Source organism: Osmerus eperlanus, chromosome 9, assembly GCF_963692335.1.
Source record: "Osmerus eperlanus chromosome 9, fOsmEpe2.1, whole genome shotgun sequence".
Taxonomy (NCBI): domain Eukaryota; kingdom Metazoa; phylum Chordata; class Actinopteri; order Osmeriformes; family Osmeridae; genus Osmerus; species Osmerus eperlanus.
In genome coordinates this window covers 15,810,943-15,828,642 of record NC_085026.1, presented here as the reverse complement: position 1 = coordinate 15,828,642, position 17,700 = coordinate 15,810,943, and the positions used below count along the sequence as shown (strand labels likewise).

Sequence of the window (17,700 nt, the reverse complement as noted above, 5' to 3'; positions counted from 1 at the left end):
TGGTCATTTACCCCAAAACACACATGCAAACCCCTTTGGTCATTTACCCCAAAAATCACATGCTAACCCCTTTGGTCATTTCATTCAAAACACAAATACTAACCCCTTTGGTCATTTCATCCAAAACACACACGCTAACCCCTTTGGCCATTTCATCCAAAACACTGTAGCGGGGTTTGCTCGTTTAAGATTAGCAATACTTAATTTATAATAAAGTATGTAGTTCTTGGGGGCACCACCTCTTATTGTTAAAGGGATAGAGGAAACCTTATTGAATAATATTTAAATAATAGCCTTCGTAATAATCAGTCTAATCTTAAGGAATGAATTCGTTCTAAGAGTAGAGCCAATCGTAACATCAGTGAACACGCACGTCAAAATATCTTTACAATGAATTTATTCAAGTAAGGTAAACAGATCTTATGAAAAGTTGGATTATGGGTTTGATATGAGAGATTGGTTTCAATGAACAGAATGAAATGGTCTAACTTAAAGAAAGGCAGAAATTGTACAGTCAGTGATTACATCCTTACAAATCATAAACAGAGCTCACGCCAATGCCATGTCGAGGAGGAAAGAGCGTTAGCCATAGTTACGTTTGATCAGGGGTTGATCAATGATGTTGAGGGCGGTTTGCGCCAAAGGTCCATTTGAAGAATCTGAAGTCACAGCGCGGCTGCGCTGGGTCATGTGACTGAGTCTGCGGGATCTCAGTGAAGTCGCATTTGGAATTGCGTTTTTGGTTCTTCTGTTGAAACGTCCAGATAGTGACGCGTTCACTATAAAGTTGAATCTCAGGAGAAGCTTGGCGACGTCCTTGGAACGCCAATCCTGATGGCGTTCATGCCATGGTCGGTTTCGCTGGAGTCAGAGATTGATGGTCATCTTAGGGCTTTATACAGTTCGAGGGAGGACCCGTCTGGGGTCAGATGTGGATTGGGGGAAGCTGGGTTCTCAACTCCCCCCTTCTTCCTTCACACCTACCAAAGGTGTGATCTGATCTTTGGCTGGTTCATTCGATGGTTCAAATATTGTTCTGGACATCTTGGTACAGTTACAAAATATAGTTGAATGATTGTTTTATTATGATAGCTTCGTGTAGATACCAAGAATGACGTGGTTATCTTTCAGGAAGAAGGAGTTGTTACTAGAATCAAGATTTCAGTGAACACAACATTAAAACAAAGTAACAAACATAACACAAATATCCCTCTCATAATTCTCCACCTTGTACTCTTGTGGTAAAGGTGAAGTCTCAAGCACTTTCCTCAAAAGTTCTGATCAAGGTATGTTCTTTGTTCAAATCGCCGCCGAAACGGATAGCAAATGGTCGCTGGAGACGTGTTGTCTAAATCAGGCCCTTTGAAGCTTGCAAGCTAGCAGGAGGGCTGATTAGGTAGATTGGGGAGGCCCCCCCCCCCATTCTATGGTTCCTTTGCATCGGCGTTTGGTGGGTAATCAGCATACTGAGGGTGTCACAAGGGCTGATTCTGATGTGATTGAATCACTCTTCAGGTGTGGCAAGATGTTGGCTCCGTGTGGTCTTGTGGACCTCACTACATCCCCCCGGATGTCAACTTTCATAGACCGTCGTCGATGAAACTGTTGACATGAAGACAAGAGAAGAAAGACCACAGCAGCGTAACAGCATGTCACCCCCCCTCCCCAGACATTGGCATGGCTATGAGTGATTAAGCTATGACATGACATAGGAAAAAGGTTGAGAGGAAATTATTGAAACAAAAAGAGGCACTTGAAGTGGCTTACAATGGCCGTAGCAATTGAAGCTTTGTGACTAGGGGTCTAGATGAGGGAAAAGTTGTCGGCTTTCCAATCTTTTTAAATCAAACTAGTTTCAATAAACTCATTTAGGTTATGGTTACAATTGACTGCCAAAGACGTATACAAATAACAAATAAAGGTACAAGGTAATTATAGTACATACTTTACACAATTATAGTTACTAAGTAGCTTCTTGAAGTCAACGTAACTAAACCACATTGATGAACTGCATCTAATAATGTAACTTTAGTTTGGCAACCACTGTTATTTTAAAACACAGTTAGCTGTGGGAATAGTCAATGCTTTTTTCGACAAGCTATCGTGGCGGCATAATAGGTTACGTGTAGAAACTGCATTGTTTAGTTGCTTCTAAACAAAAGTCCTTCAGGACTAAGCACTACTGTCTGTTTCCCTGAACTAGACATGTGCACCAACGTATTAGTTGGTTGGTTAATTCACTTAACCAAATAGCTACACTATTAAAAATAGAGGCTATAATAAAGGCTCTTATGCTACTTTCCGTGAAGAGCTGGCCGAGGCAGATTACAACGTAAATGTCGGGGCAGCGGTGTTTCTGAGCACGCGCGTACCTCCGGTCAAACCTAGCCGCTTCCTTTGAGCTAGCTGGTCCCACACACACACTCGTGGTGGCGGTAGGTTACGTGTACAGAACTGCGTTGTTTAGTTGCTTCTAAACAAAAGTCCTTCAGGACTAAGCACTACTGTCTGTTTCCCTGAACTAGACATGTGCACCAACGTATTAGTTGGTTGGTTAATTCACTTAACCAAATAGCTACACTATTTAAAATAGAGGCTATAATAAAGGCTCTTATGCTACTTTCCGTGAAGAGCTGGCCGAGGCAGATTACAACGTAAATGTCGGGGCAGCGGTGTTTCTGAGCACGCGCGTACCTCCGGTCAAACCTAGCCGCTTCCTTTGAGCTAGCTGGTCCCACACACACACTAGCAGCTATTTCACGAAAAACAATTGAATACGCACACAGCCACTGTAGCCCAGGCACAGTAGTATTAAATACATGGTGCTACACACAGTTAGAGCTCGCTCTATTTTAACAGTTCGTTTCACAAAAGTTACGATTGCTCATTTCAATCTATCTTAGCCTCACACGGGGCGCCATTATGTAGCGGGGTTTGCTCGTTTAAGATTAGCAATACTTAATTTATAATAAAGTATGTAGTTCTTGGGGGCACCACCTCTTATTGTTAAAGGGATAGAGGAAACCTTATTGAATAATATTTAAATAATAGCCTTCGTAATAATCAGTCTAATCTTAAGGAATGAATTCGTTCTAAGAGTAGAGCCAATCGTAACATCAGTGAACACGCACGTCAAAATATCTTTACAATGAATTTATTCAAGTAAGGTAAACAGATCTTATGAAAAGTTGGATTATGGGTTTGATATGAGAGATTGGTTTCAATGAACAGAATGAAATGGTCTAACTTAAAGAAAGGCAGAAATTGTACAGTCAGTGATTACATCCTTACAAATCATAAACAGAGCTCACGCCAATGCCATGTCGAGGAGGAAAGAGCGTTAGCCATAGTTACGTTTGATCAGGGGTTGATCAATGATGTTGAGGGCGGTTTGCGCCAAAGGTCCATTTGAAGAATCTGAAGTCACAGCGCGGCTGCGCTGGGTCATGTGACTGAGTCTGCGGGATCTCAGTGAAGTCGCATTTGGAATTGCGTTTTTGGTTCTTCTGTTGAAACGTCCAGATAGTGACGCGTTCACTATAAAGTTGAATCTCAGGAGAAGCTTGGCGACGTCCTTGGAACGCCAATCCTGATGGCGTTCATGCCATGGTCGGTTTCGCTGGAGTCAGAGATTGATGGTCATCTTAGGGCTTTATACAGTTCGAGGGAGGACCCGTCTGGGGTCAGATGTGGATTGGGGGAAGCTGGGTTCTCAACTCCCCCCTTCTTCCTTCACACCTACCAAAGGTGTGATCTGATCTTTGGCTGGTTCATTCGATGGTTCAAATATTGTTCTGGACATCTTGGTACAGTTACAAAATATAGTTGAATGATTGTTTTATTATGATAGCTTCGTGTAGATACCAAGAATGACGTGGTTATCTTTCAGGAAGAAGGAGTTGTTACTAGAATCAAGATTTCAGTGAACACAACATTAAAACAAAGTAACAAACATAACACAAATATCCCTCTCATAATTCTCCACCTTGTACTCTTGTGGTAAAGGTGAAGTCTCAAGCACTTTCCTCAAAAGTTCTGATCAAGGTATGTTCTTTGTTCAAATCGCCGCCGAAACGGATAGCAAATGGTCGCTGGAGACGTGTTGTCTAAATCAGGCCCTTTGAAGCTTGCAAGCTAGCAGGAGGGCTGATTAGGTAGATTGGGGAGGCCCCCCCCCCCATTCTATGGTTCCTTTGCATCGGCGTTTGGTGGGTAATCAGCATACTGAGGGTGTCACAAGGGCTGATTCTGATGTGATTGAATCACTCTTCAGGTGTGGCAAGATGTTGGCTCCGTGTGGTCTTGTGGACCTCACTACATCCCCCCGGATGTCAACTTTCATAGACCGTCGTCGATGAAACTGTTGACATGAAGACAAGAGAAGAAAGACCACAGCAGCGTAACAGCATGTCACCCCCCCTCCCCAGACATTGGCATGGCTATGAGTGATTAAGCTATGACATGACATAGGAAAAAGGTTGAGAGGAAATTATTGAAACAAAAAGAGGCACTTGAAGTGGCTTACAATGGCCGTAGCAATTGAAGCTTTGTGACTAGGGGTCTAGATGAGGGAAAAGTTGTCGGCTTTCCAATCTTTTTAAATCAAACTAGTTTCAATAAACTCATTTAGGTTATGGTTACAATTGACTGCCAAAGACGTATACAAATAACAAATAAAGGTACAAGGTAATTATAGTACATACTTTACACAATTATAGTTACTAAGTAGCTTCTTGAAGTCAACGTAACTAAACCACATTGATGAACTGCATCTAATAATGTAACTTTAGTTTGGCAACCACTGTTATTTTAAAACACAGTTAGCTGTGGGAATAGTCAATGCTTTTTTCGACAAGCTATCGTGGCGGCATAATAGGTTACGTGTAGAAACTGCATTGTTTAGTTGCTTAAACAAAAGTCCTTCAGGACTAAGCACTACTGTCTGTTTCCCTGAACTAGACATGTGCACCAACGTATTAGTTGGTTGGTTAATTCACTTAACCAAATAGCTACACTATTAAAAATAGAGGCTATAATAAAGGCTCTTATGCTACTTTCCGTGAAGAGCTGGCCGAGGCAGATTACAACGTAAATGTCGGGGCAGCGGTGTTTCTGAGCACGCGCGTACCTCCGGTCAAACCTAGCCGCTTCCTTTGAGCTAGCTGGTCCCACACACACACTCGTGGTGGCGGTAGGTTACGTGTACAGAACTGCGTTGTTTAGTTGCTTCTAAACAAAAGTCCTTCAGGACTAAGCACTACTGTCTGTTTCCCTGAACTAGACATGTGCACCAACGTATTAGTTGGTTGGTTAATTCACTTAACCAAATAGCTACACTATTTAAAATAGAGGCTATAATAAAGGCTCTTATGCTACTTTCCGTGAAGAGCTGGCCGAGGCAGATTACAACGTAAATGTCGGGGCAGCGGTGTTTCTGAGCACGCGCGTACCTCCGGTCAAACCTAGCCGCTTCCTTTGAGCTAGCTGGTCCCACACACACACTAGCAGCTATTTCACGAAAAACAATTGAATACGCACACAGCCACTGTAGCCCAGGCACAGTAGTATTAAATACATGGTGCTACACACAGTTAGAGCTCGCTCTATTTTAACAGTTCGTTTCACAAAAGTTACGATTGCTCATTTCAATCTATCTTAGCCTCACACGGGGCGCCATTATGTAGCGGGGTTTGCTCGTTTAAGATTAGCAATACTTAATTTATAATAAAGTATGTAGTTCTTGGGGGCACCACCTCTTATTGTTAAAGGGATAGAGGAAACCTTATTGAATAATATTTAAATAATAGCCTTCGTAATAATCAGTCTAATCTTAAGGAATGAATTCGTTCTAAGAGTAGAGCCAATCGTAACATCAGTGAACACGCACGTCAAAATATCTTTACAATGAATTTATTCAAGTAAGGTAAACAGATCTTATGAAAAGTTGGATTATGGGTTTGATATGAGAGATTGGTTTCAATGAACAGAATGAAATGGTCTAACTTAAAGAAAGGCAGAAATTGTACAGTCAGTGATTACATCCTTACAAATCATAAACAGAGCTCACGCCAATGCCATGTCGAGGAGGAAAGAGCGTTAGCCATAGTTACGTTTGATCAGGGGTTGATCAATGATGTTGAGGGCGGTTTGCGCCAAAGGTCCATTTGAAGAATCTGAAGTCACAGCGCGGCTGCGCTGGGTCATGTGACTGAGTCTGCGGGATCTCAGTGAAGTCGCATTTGGAATTGCGTTTTTGGTTCTTCTGTTGAAACGTCCAGATAGTGACGCGTTCACTATAAAGTTGAATCTCAGGAGAAGCTTGGCGACGTCCTTGGAACGCCAATCCTGATGGCGTTCATGCCATGGTCGGTTTCGCTGGAGTCAGAGATTGATGGTCATCTTAGGGCTTTATACAGTTCGAGGGAGGACCCGTCTGGGGTCAGATGTGGATTGGGGGAAGCTGGGTTCTCAACTCCCCCCTTCTTCCTTCACACCTACCAAAGGTGTGATCTGATCTTTGGCTGGTTCATTCGATGGTTCAAATATTGTTCTGGACATCTTGGTACAGTTACAAAATATAGTTGAATGATTGTTTTATTATGATAGCTTCGTGTAGATACCAAGAATGACGTGGTTATCTTTCAGGAAGAAGGAGTTGTTACTAGAATCAAGATTTCAGTGAACACAACATTAAAACAAAGTAACAAACATAACACAAATATCCCTCTCATAATTCTCCACCTTGTACTCTTGTGGTAAAGGTGAAGTCTCAAGCACTTTCCTCAAAAGTTCTGATCAAGGTATGTTCTTTGTTCAAATCGCCGCCGAAACGGATAGCAAATGGTCGCTGGAGACGTGTTGTCTAAATCAGGCCCTTTGAAGCTTGCAAGCTAGCAGGAGGGCTGATTAGGTAGATTGGGGAGGCCCCCCCCCCCATTCTATGGTTCCTTTGCATCGGCGTTTGGTGGGTAATCAGCATACTGAGGGTGTCACAAGGGCTGATTCTGATGTGATTGAATCACTCTTCAGGTGTGGCAAGATGTTGGCTCCGTGTGGTCTTGTGGACCTCACTACAACACACATGCTAACCCCTTTGGTCATTTACCCCAAAACACACATGCAAACCCCTTTGGTAATTTACCCCAAAACACACATGCCAGTTACATAACAGTATTGCACATATCCCATAACATAACACATACATACACCTCATAATAATACATGCTAAAAGATACATTTCCTACTTGTGGATAATAAAGTTTACCTTTACCTTGATCTAACCTCTTTGTAATTTACCCCAAAACACACATGCTAACCCCTTTGGTCATTTCATCCAAAACACACATGCTAACCCCTTTGGTCATTTACCCCAAAACACACATGCTAACCCCTTTGGTCATTCCATCCAAAACACACATGCTAACCCCTTTGGTCATTTACCCCAAAACACACATACTAACCAGAGTGCGAATTATACAATGATAATCGGGGGGGGGGGGGGGTCAACTTATTTTACCTGTTAGGGGGACTGACGAGATCTACAGCAGACTTGTCTCTCTTAACCGCTGGTTGGCTCGCTTCTGTTCAGAACAGGGTTTTGGATTTGTAGATAATTGGTCTTGTTTCTGGGCCAAACCTGGCTTGTTGAAAAGTGACGGGCTCCATCCGAGCTGGAGAGGTGCTTTTCTATTGTCTAGGAATATTGAAGCTATTTTAGAGCAGGCCTGACACTCACTAGAACAAGCCGGGCCTCAGTCTCTTAGAGAGTCTGATAGGTATGTTGTGAGCTGTTGGGGGCCCGATAGCCTAGCTTGTAGTGTAGTCAGTGAGGTTGCTGATGTCGTTTCTCCCATTGAGACGGTGTCGGCCCCCCGCCCTTTCTCTAAATTTCGGCCTTCAAGTATTAGGAATTATACCAATTTAATATGTATTCAGCCTTGCTCCCCCGTTGCTCTTCCTACTAAGTTTTCTGATGACAGTGCCGCCCTCTCTGAAGTATTATCTACGTCTAAATCTGCCAAAAACCCATACTGGAATGTTGGGCTCCTAAACATCAGATCTCTATCCACAAAGGCCATTTTGATTAATGATCTAATGTCTGAATACAGCCTGGACTTGATTGGACTCACCGAAACCTGGTTAAAACCTGATGAATATTCCCCCCTGAATGAAGCATCGCCTCCGGATTTTGCGTACTCACACATCCCTCGTGTATCAAAGAAAGGTGGTGGTGTTGCTATGATATATAAAGCTAGCTTCAACCTCAGCCTAAAATCTGTAAATACCTTTAAATCATTTGAAATAATTTGCATGAAACCACCAACTATTTTAAAAAGGAATAATGCTACTACTCCTGGCCCCCCTCCCTCATTTTGTATAGTTACTCTATACCGGCCCCCCGGCCCGTATTCCCTCTTCCTGGAGGAATTTGCAGATTTTAGTGCTGATCTTGTGACATATACTGATAACGTCTTGATTATGGGTGATTTTAACATTCATGTGGATGACCCAAAAGATCCTTTAAGTAAGGCCTTTACTGCTCTAATGTATTCCACAGGTCTCACTCAGGTGGTTTCCAAACCTACCCATCTTCACTCGCATACATTAGATTTAGTTCTCACGCGGGGAATCAAGATTAGTGACGTCATTGTCCACCCCCACAATCCTATATTATCAGACCATTGTCTGGTCACCTTCAAAATGGACCTCTGCCAGAGCCTTGGAGGCACTAAGAATATTTCTACTAGCCGCTGCATAACCCCAAACACAGCTCTGGAACTGGCTAATATTCTACCCGCTGCACTAGAAGTCCTTGACGTCCCAAATAAATCATTAAATACTAAAACGAGGGATCTGAATTTGGTTCTTCAGCTATCCCTAGACTCTGTTGCCCCTCTCAAACCAAGGAAAAGAAAGGACAAGAAACTGGCTCCATGGTATTCAGAGGAAACCCGCACTCTTAAGAGGTTCACTAGAAAACTAGAACATAAGTGGCGTACCACTAAATTGGAGGTTTTCCGCCTGGCCTGGAAGGACAGCCTAATGGAGTACAAGCAAGTCCTCATTAGGTCCAGATCAGATTATTTCTCTAGGTTGATTAGTAAGAACAAACACAACACTAAGTTCCTATTTGACACTGTTGCAAATCTCACTAAGAAAAGTACACTCTGTGTTAGTTCAGATTTCTCTCCCAATGATTTCTTAGATTTCTTTGACCAAAAAATTTATGCAATAAGGGACAAACTACAGACTAGTCCTGGAGGAGTGGCCATCAACACTGAACTTTCCCCTATACCAAGCATGCTGCATGTTGAGGCTCTCACTCACTTTAACCCTATTTCTATGGAAGCGTTCATCGAGCTGATAGACTCCTCGAAACCCACTAGCTGCCTTCTCGATCCTCTCCCTGCCAAACTCTGTAGGGAACTTCTCCCTATTATTGGACCACCCATGCTTAGTATTATTAATGAATCTATTGTAATTGGCCAAGTCCCCAACGATTTCAAACAAGCTATTATTAAGCCCCTTCTTAAAAAACCAAACCTGGATCCAGGTTGTCTTAGCAACTACAGGCCAATTTCAAATTTGCCATTTATCTCCAAAATTTTAGAGAAGGCTGTGGCACAACAGCTCACTGAGCACCTCTCCTCAAATCAGCTTTATGAACCTCTCCAGTCTGGATTTCGTCTCCACCACAGCACTGAAACTGCATTAGCCAAGGTAGTCAATGATCTACTGTTAGCCTCTGACGCGGGTTCTTTCTCTGTCCTGGTTCTTCTAGACCTAAGTGCAGCTTTTGACACGGTGGATCATGAGATTCTCTTGGAACGTATGGAGAACTATGTTGGGATTTCTGGTACATCACTTCAGTGGTTTAGATCGTATCTATCCGATAGATCACAATATGTCCACTATGATGGCTGCTCATCCAGGAGCTCCACTGTAAAATACGGAGTACCACAGGGTTCAGTTCTAGGCCCTCTGTTATTTTCTCTCTATATGCTGCCTTTAGGAAACCTAATTAGAAGCTCTGGGGTACATTTTCACTGTTATGCAGATGATACTCAGCTATATATGTCTATAAAGTCTGGAGAATTTCCACATGCTATGGAAAAATGTGTTTCTAGGTTGAGAGCTTGGATGACTGCAAATTTCCTTCTTCTAAATTCGGATAAAACCGAGGTTCAAATTTTCGGTCCTAAAAAATATAGAAATAATTTTTCCAATCTGACCTTAGACCTAGACGGCGTCAAAGTCTCTCAAAGCCAGCTAGTAAAAAAATTAGGAGTCACAATGGACCCAGACCTTTCGTTTGAGTACCATATTAAGCAAATTACTAGAACTGCATTTTTCCATCTACGTAATATTGCCAAAATACGAAAATTTCTCTCAATAGATGATGCCGAAAAACTAATACATGCATTTGTTACGTCCCGATTGGACTATTGCAATGTGTTGTTCTCTGGCCTCCCAATTACCCACCTAAAAAATTTACAGCGGGTGCAAAATGCTGCTGCTAGACTATTGACCAGAACAAGAAAGTTTGATCACATAACATCTACTCTTGTCTCTCTACACTGGCTCCCTATCCAAGCCAGAGCTGACTTCAAAGTTCTACTACTAACCTACAAATCTCTGCATGGATTGGCACCACTGTACCTCTCCGGTCTCCTTGCACCCTATTGCCCCGCAAGGACACTTAGATCTCAAGATGCCGGCTATCTGGTGGTTCCCAAAATTAAGAAAAAAACAGCTGGAGGTAGGGCGTTCTCATATAGAGCGCCTCTTCTCTGGAATAAACTACCCGTCTCAATTAGGGAGTCTGATACTGTTTCGACGTTTAAAATTAGGTTAAAAACGTTATTGTTTAGTCAATTCTACGACTGTTAAAGGTAAGTATGTTACTAGTTGGAGGCAACGGGGGACGGGTTGTTTCCATCCTTATTCTTTAAGTATAACTTATTTTAGAGTTCTCTTCCCCTGGAACAGATTTCATGTTCCAAATGTCTTGTCTTGGTGTGTGGGGTTGCATCAAATTCTCCTTTTTTGCTCTGTTAAATTGCTGCACCAGTCCACACTTGACCGGTGGGGATCTCATTCTATTATGACTGTAACTGTTAGCTGCTCCTGGCATTCTCTAATCCCTGCTCTCCTCTCTCTGTCCCCCCCCCACACACATCCCTTGTGGTGTGGGGGGTTTGAGTTGTCAGCACCTGCCTGGTCGTCGGTCAGCCAACGCTGGACCTGGTCGCGAGTCTCCCGGTCCTGTCCTACATCTATAAAGTTGAATAATGGATTTTGGTGTTTTAAAAACCCATCGACACTGTATGACTATGTTTAGCCTGTGTTCTGCTCCTCTCTCCCACCAACCGTCTCTGGAGGAGGGGATCCCTCTCTGAATTGCTCCTCCCAAGGTTTCTTCAAATTTTTTTCTCCTGTTGAGAGTTTTTTGGGAGTTTTTCCTTGTCTTCCTTGAGGGTTTAGGTTGGTTGAGGGGCAGTTCTATGGGCATATGTGAAGCCCTCTGTGACATGCTTGCGTGTAAAAAGGGCTATACAAATAAATTTGATTTTGATTTTTTTTTTTTTTTTTTTCAGGGCGCAAAGTAATATTTACGATTACAGGTAAGAACGATATATAAATGTATCGACCCCCCCAACCTGTAGTTTTGACCTCTTTTGGGGGGGTCCAAGTCTTAATTAGGGCGGTCAAACCCCCCCAAGCCCCCCCCGTAATTAGAACCCTGATTATGCTGTTATTGCACAGTTATTATGCTGTTATTATGCTTTTATTAGGCTGTTATTATGCTTTTATTACACTGTTATTATGCTGTTATTATGCTGTTATTATGATTTGATTACACTGTTATTATGCTGTTATTATGCTGTTATTACACTGTTATTATGCTGTTATTATGCTGTTATTAAGCTGTTATTACACTGTTATTATGTTGTTGTTACCAGTGTGACACTAAAACAGGTTGTAGTAGTAATGGCTACTTTTTACAGAATTATGTCAGAGCTCATACTTCTTTACTTTAACTTCTCCTCCAGGGCTGTGGAAGTGTACCTGACATGACGGATGTGAGACAGCAGCATGAGGAGGTGAGCCAGCCGAGCAGACTGCTGCTGGAAGGACAGGCCCAGCTTAGAGATGGTCCACACCAGGGCGTCAGTGACCGAGTCCAGCAGGCGAAGAAGCTTCCCTCTGCTCTCCTGCTCCTCTGCTGTCTTCGGAGAGCTGGTGCACATGTCTGGAAGGGTGGGCACACACACACGCACACACACACACACACACACAAGTAAGTGTTAGGCCTGAACTGCAGTGTAAATTATGTAACTAGTTTTCCTACAGCCAACCCTCACATTAACATTTACAGTTTTTATAGCAGGACACCGAGTGTTCTGATAGCATATAAACAGTACCCATATTTCATGTTTATTCTTTTGATGGTGTACAACTGGTCAGAATGTACAACACTAGATGGCACTGGAGGTTAAAAAAAAAGACAAAGAAAAGGAAAGAAATCTTTCAAAAGTATAAATCAGACTCACCAACATCAACACAAAAACCAGGCCCAGGCACTGAGCCACGCCTATTACTCTAGACGGACTGAATAAATCAGAAATCGCTCTCTGAGTTGCTACACTGAGTTTCTGTTGCACAACTTGTACTTTCTACAAAGTGAGAGTATCAGGGTAAACAGAGTGCTCTGGCAGGGGCTGGGAGCGGCGTGGAGGTCAGCGAGGAGGGGTTGACCCCTTGAGGACAGAGGGAGAGGTCAGTAAGTGGAATTGAAAGGATCTGGGCACCGCGGGGACAGAGTGACTTTTCGGTGACGTCAGCGAGAACAGAAGGTTGGGAAACAAAGTGTCAAAAAAAGGTACCATCACCTTTGAACTTATACCTAGGAAAAACGATACTCTTTCTGCCTGTGTTTTTCCGTTTTTTATATTTCAGATAACAGACTAACATGACGCTTGAAAATAAACGCAAGGCAGAAGGACATACTTATGACAGATCATTCTTTTGGGGCATAAATAAAAGTATTTTGAACTTTGTAGAAGCGTCTTTAGCAACCAAGAGCTTCAGTCTGGTTTGGAGTTGTGGTGCTGTTAACAACCTTCCATACCATAGATCACGCAAACGTCCATGGTGAAAAGGCCTTCCAGTCAATTTTTATTAGCTGTCCGTGGATTGTTTCAGTGTATTAGTGGCCGTTTTGCATTTGACCAAAAAACACTGCTGAATAAAACCTAAAAGCCTTAATAAAACCCTAACATGAGCAACCAAATAGCTCTTTAGTTGTGTACAGAGATGTTAGTGGGACTCACTGGAGTTAAGGAGGATCATGACCTTCAAGCAGACATACTCCTCTCTCTGAAGTTTCAGCTCGCGGAATCTTGAGGTGGCTGCCAGCAACATGTCAAATATCTCCATGATGCCCTCCACACAGCTTCCCTCTTCCCTGAAGACAGAGAGAGAGAGAGAGAGAGAGAGAGAGAGAGAGAGAGAGAGAGAGAGAGAGAGAGAGAGAGAGAAAGAGAGAAAGAGAGAAAGAGAGAGAGCGAGAAGTGAAACAGAGAGGCAGAGTGGAACATGGAAAAATAAAAATAATTAAGCTGTGAAATCATTATCGCTGTCTCGTGTCTCCTTTTTGGTGTGAATGGATAAGTGCTGCTTCCGCCCAGAGAACGGGAGTTGCCAAAGCCTCACAACAGCTCCAGGACTGTGAAAAATAAGTCCATGTTATGAGAACACGCCAAGGTTAGCTAAGCCTATAGCGATAGTTGTCGTGGCAGTGGAAAAGGTGAAACATGATTCAGCCCGCAAAGCAAAAACACTTTCATAGAGGGGCACGATTTCACTTGTGCAAAAACAGCTTGCAGTACATGCCAAGATCATGTACATTATGTATCCCCTCTCTCCCACTGATAAGATCTTCTCAGGGTCAATAAATCCACTGGACCTCCTTCAACCAACCTTGCTGCTCAGCAGCAACAGCCCTGTCACTGACTCATCTTCCAGCTTAACTGTTCCAACACAGAGTTGTATGTGGGCCATGTGTGGGATTATGTAAAGCAAACTGGTTTGTTTACTCTGATCTCTTTATGTTAAACTTTGAAGTGTAGAAAAAAGAGAGAAGAGAAAATAAATGGACTGACCTAAACAAGGTCAGAAAGCCAAACTCTGATTATCACTGACGCACTAAACAGGAAATCTACGGCAGACATCTGGAACGTGAATATCAGATTCTAATAGCACAACATTTGCAAAAACGTTGCTATTTACATTTACATTTATTCATTTAGCAGACGCTTTTATCCAAAGCGACTTCCAAGAGAGAGCTTTACAAAGTGCATAGGTCACTGATCATAACAACGAGATAGCCACAAAACATTGCGAGTAGCCAAAACATGAAGCACACATTGTGAACAACCAAAATAAGTGCCAAAGGGAAGAACCATAAGAGCATGTAGTTAAACAAGTTACAATTAAACAACATGAGCTGCTATAAGTGCAAGTGTACCTGTGGAAAAAAAGCAAGCAACAATAATAAAACAATATATCACTGATATCTGCAAGTGGTGGTATATGGGAGGTCAATTCCTCATCAAAATATGAGAGAACATACTGTAACCACAATCACGCTTATCTGCCTGCACACTGGTACACACACACACACACACAATCTCCCTCCCCCTCTCTCTCCCTCTCTCCCTCTCTCCCTCTCTCCCTCTCTCCCTCTCTCCCTCTCTCCCTCTCTCCCTCTCTCTCTCTCTCTCTCTCTCTCTCTCTCTCTCTCTCTCTCTCTCACACACACACAGTCCTGGGTGGATGGTGGTGATTTCTGCCAGGCATGTACATGGAGCCTGAGAGAATGGGAGTGACCGGGGATGAGAGGAGAGAGACCAGGGAGCCAAAACTCCCTCTTCCAAACAGCAGCATTATTAAAACCGCCTCAAACTTGATCTTTGACATACCTTTCGTTTACATTTGTATTTCTACCTGCCCGAGTCATTGGCCCGATGTCTGAGTTTGAGCAGTGTGAGGTGTACCTGTTGAGTTTGAAGTCAGGTGTGAAGATGAGTTTTCCAGGGTGATCCACAGATCTCCACATCAAGCCCAACATCAGAACCTCCAGCCAGCAGCACTCCAGCAGGTGGACCTGGTCAGCCAGACTCAGCTCCACAAAGCCTTCAGCACACACACACACACATACACACACATAGACACACACAATATTAGATGTTGAATTATGACGAGGACAGCTGGAGGAGGAGATGAGCAGCACACAGACGTCCATCTCACCAGGGATCTTCTTGGCCCAGCTGATCATGAGCACCAGCTCCTTGTCGGCCAGGTTGGTGAGTGACATCATCATGCTGGCCTCTGTGAAGGGCTTCTTCATGTCCTCCATGAGATAGATCTCCGGGGGCTCCGCCTCGATGATGCAGGAGATGAGCTGCTGTGAACTCAGGGCCGAGTGTTGGTCCTCCGTCTGGGACAGGGGGCCCTTCAGGAGCCTGGGGGCCTGGGACCCAGCCCCTACACCCACCAGCCCAGCTGAGGAGTCCCTTAGCTGGGGCACACGCCGATGCCTTGCCCCTCGATAGCTGCAGCGGTCACGCCTCACGCCTGGAACGACAGAGCGACTTACAGTAAGTACAGGGACATCCCGAGGCAAGTAGGGTGAAGTGCCTTGCCCAAGGACACAACGTCATTTTGCACGGCCGGGAATCGAACTGGCAACCTTCAGATTACTAGCCCGATTCTCTAACTGCTCAGCCACCTGACTCCCCTTAACGGGTAACGTGTGGATGTAGAGGGCAGCTTACCACACTTCCTCATGCCTACTTCGTAGCATTTCCTAAGGCGGCACGCCTGGCAGCTTTTACGCCGGTTCTTGTCGATGGTGCACTGGTTGGTTGCTGGGCAGATGTAGTCATTGTGCCCTATCGGTCAAAAGCAAGTCAGTCAGACAGACTGCACACATACATTATAACTATCGTCTCTGTTGACCCAGTATAGATAATAAAGGCATTTCAAAATAAGGCCCCCCTTTGGAGTGCTCCAGCAGGTAAACACAGTCATGAAAACAAGAGCTGATTCTCAGTACAGAACAGAGTGAAAAACAACAGACACTGTGTGAAGAAACGCTCTAAGCGACAGTTGGACAACAGTGGTGCTGAATGCTGAACTGAACCGAACAGTTGTGTGGATGTGAAGACTACCTTGGATGCTCCTCTTGAAGAAGGCCTTGCAGCCCTCGCAGGACCACACCCCGTAGTGGTAGCCGGATGCGTAGTCGTGACACACGGCGCAGAAATGCATGTCGGCCTTGCCCACCGCTGTGAGGCTGACCACTTCCTGTCCGTCCTCATATCTGTTCCCATGCAGCTTAGCTGGGTTCAGGAGTGGGCTAGCAGGAGGGAGGAATGTGCACCAGATGAGTTGGAGGGTGCTATGTAAAGAACTGTATATCTGTATGTGGCATCGCAGTCATGCTGTGTCGCTGTGCAGAATACACTGTAAACCCCTCTGATAAGAGGTTTACTCAAAAGTTTTCATCAAACCATTCGATGAATCAGTTAATAAATTGCATAAAATAGCATTATTTACTTAAAGAAATTTCTTAGATGACTTAACTGTTTGATGTAATCAGTTTAATAGCGAGGGAGGCAGTGTGAAGTACCCACCTGTCCGGGGTGAGGCCGTGGTTCTTTCGGTCCCCCCAGAGTGTGTGTGGGCTGGGTTCGCTGTACGCCAGGGGCTGGGGGCAGTGCAGGGTCAACGAGGGCATGCTGTGGTTGGGCCAGAAGAGGGATGGGCTGAGAGGCGGGCCCAGGGAGGGGCTGTCGGAGATGGAAGGCCTGCTGTAGCCAATCACAGAAGGGCTGTAGAAGGCCATGGCTCCATGGTTCTGGCTGTACTCGTGGCTGCTGTCCGTGTACGGCGAGGGGATGCAGATCGCACGGCTGTCTGTGCCCGGCGGAGAGCTGTACATGGCAGCCAGGACCTCTGGGGAGCCCTCCCTATCCGGAGCCTTTCCAGAGTCCACTTCCTGAAGCTGGTTCTGGGGAGCCGAGTCCGAACTGCTCCCTGGAGAGGAGGCCATGCTGGGGGCGAGGTCTGGACACAGAGCTGCTTCAGGTTCTTCCTACTTCATCGCTGACTGGACACAATCAGAGGAAAGTCCTTCAGGTTGGGGAAGGAGAGGATGGAGAGAGAGGGGTAGGGTTACCACTCAAATAAAGACGACATGCTGTAGATACCGTAGTTGGAGAGCAGCACCTTAGTGTCACCTTGTCACATGCAGGACAATAATATAAAGACGTACATTTTAGTGAAAGTTTTTTTGTTTTCTTACAAGACTGCATAGCATGGTGAGCAAACTACAGTCTAGGTTCTACATGAAAAGATAGTCTGATTAGGAACAGATGTAAAAGGATGTGGTTTCATTCAGACTCCTCTACACTGGCAGTCTATTTTTTCTGCCTCTTCCATTTCCACCCTTTTTTTCCTCTCAACGTTTAAAACTTAATTGATTCTTAAAGTGTAAAAATACATTTCTTCTCTCTTCTTTCAGTTTGCGAGCTTCCTCTTTTGCATCTATTGGGACATTAGAGGATATTCCTTCTAACATTAGTGTAATAACTTTATTATTATTGCGTCAGTTTGAACAAGAGCAATGTGCTA

General features: G+C 44.1%; 1 protein-coding gene across 7 annotated transcripts in view; it reads right to left on the bottom strand.

Annotated features, from left to right (window-relative positions):
* Positions 1-17,700, bottom strand: part of esr2b (estrogen receptor 2b) — a 32,656-nt gene that overhangs the window by 3,540 nt on the left and 11,416 nt on the right. For all 7 annotated transcript variants that reach the window (XM_062468867.1, XM_062468865.1, XM_062468864.1 and 4 more), the window contains 7 exons: positions 16,701-17,199; positions 16,236-16,423; positions 15,840-15,956; positions 15,313-15,639; positions 15,060-15,198; positions 13,335-13,468; positions 12,070-12,253 (listed from right to left, as the gene is read on the bottom strand). In XM_062468867.1, coding sequence (XP_062324851.1) covers positions 12,070-12,253; positions 13,335-13,468; positions 15,060-15,198; positions 15,313-15,639; positions 15,840-15,956; positions 16,236-16,423; positions 16,701-17,119 — 1,508 coding nt within the window. In that variant the 5' untranslated portion in view covers positions 17,120-17,199. The remainder of the gene's footprint in view (positions 1-12,069; positions 12,254-13,334; positions 13,469-15,059; positions 15,199-15,312; positions 15,640-15,839; positions 15,957-16,235; positions 16,424-16,700; positions 17,200-17,700) is intronic.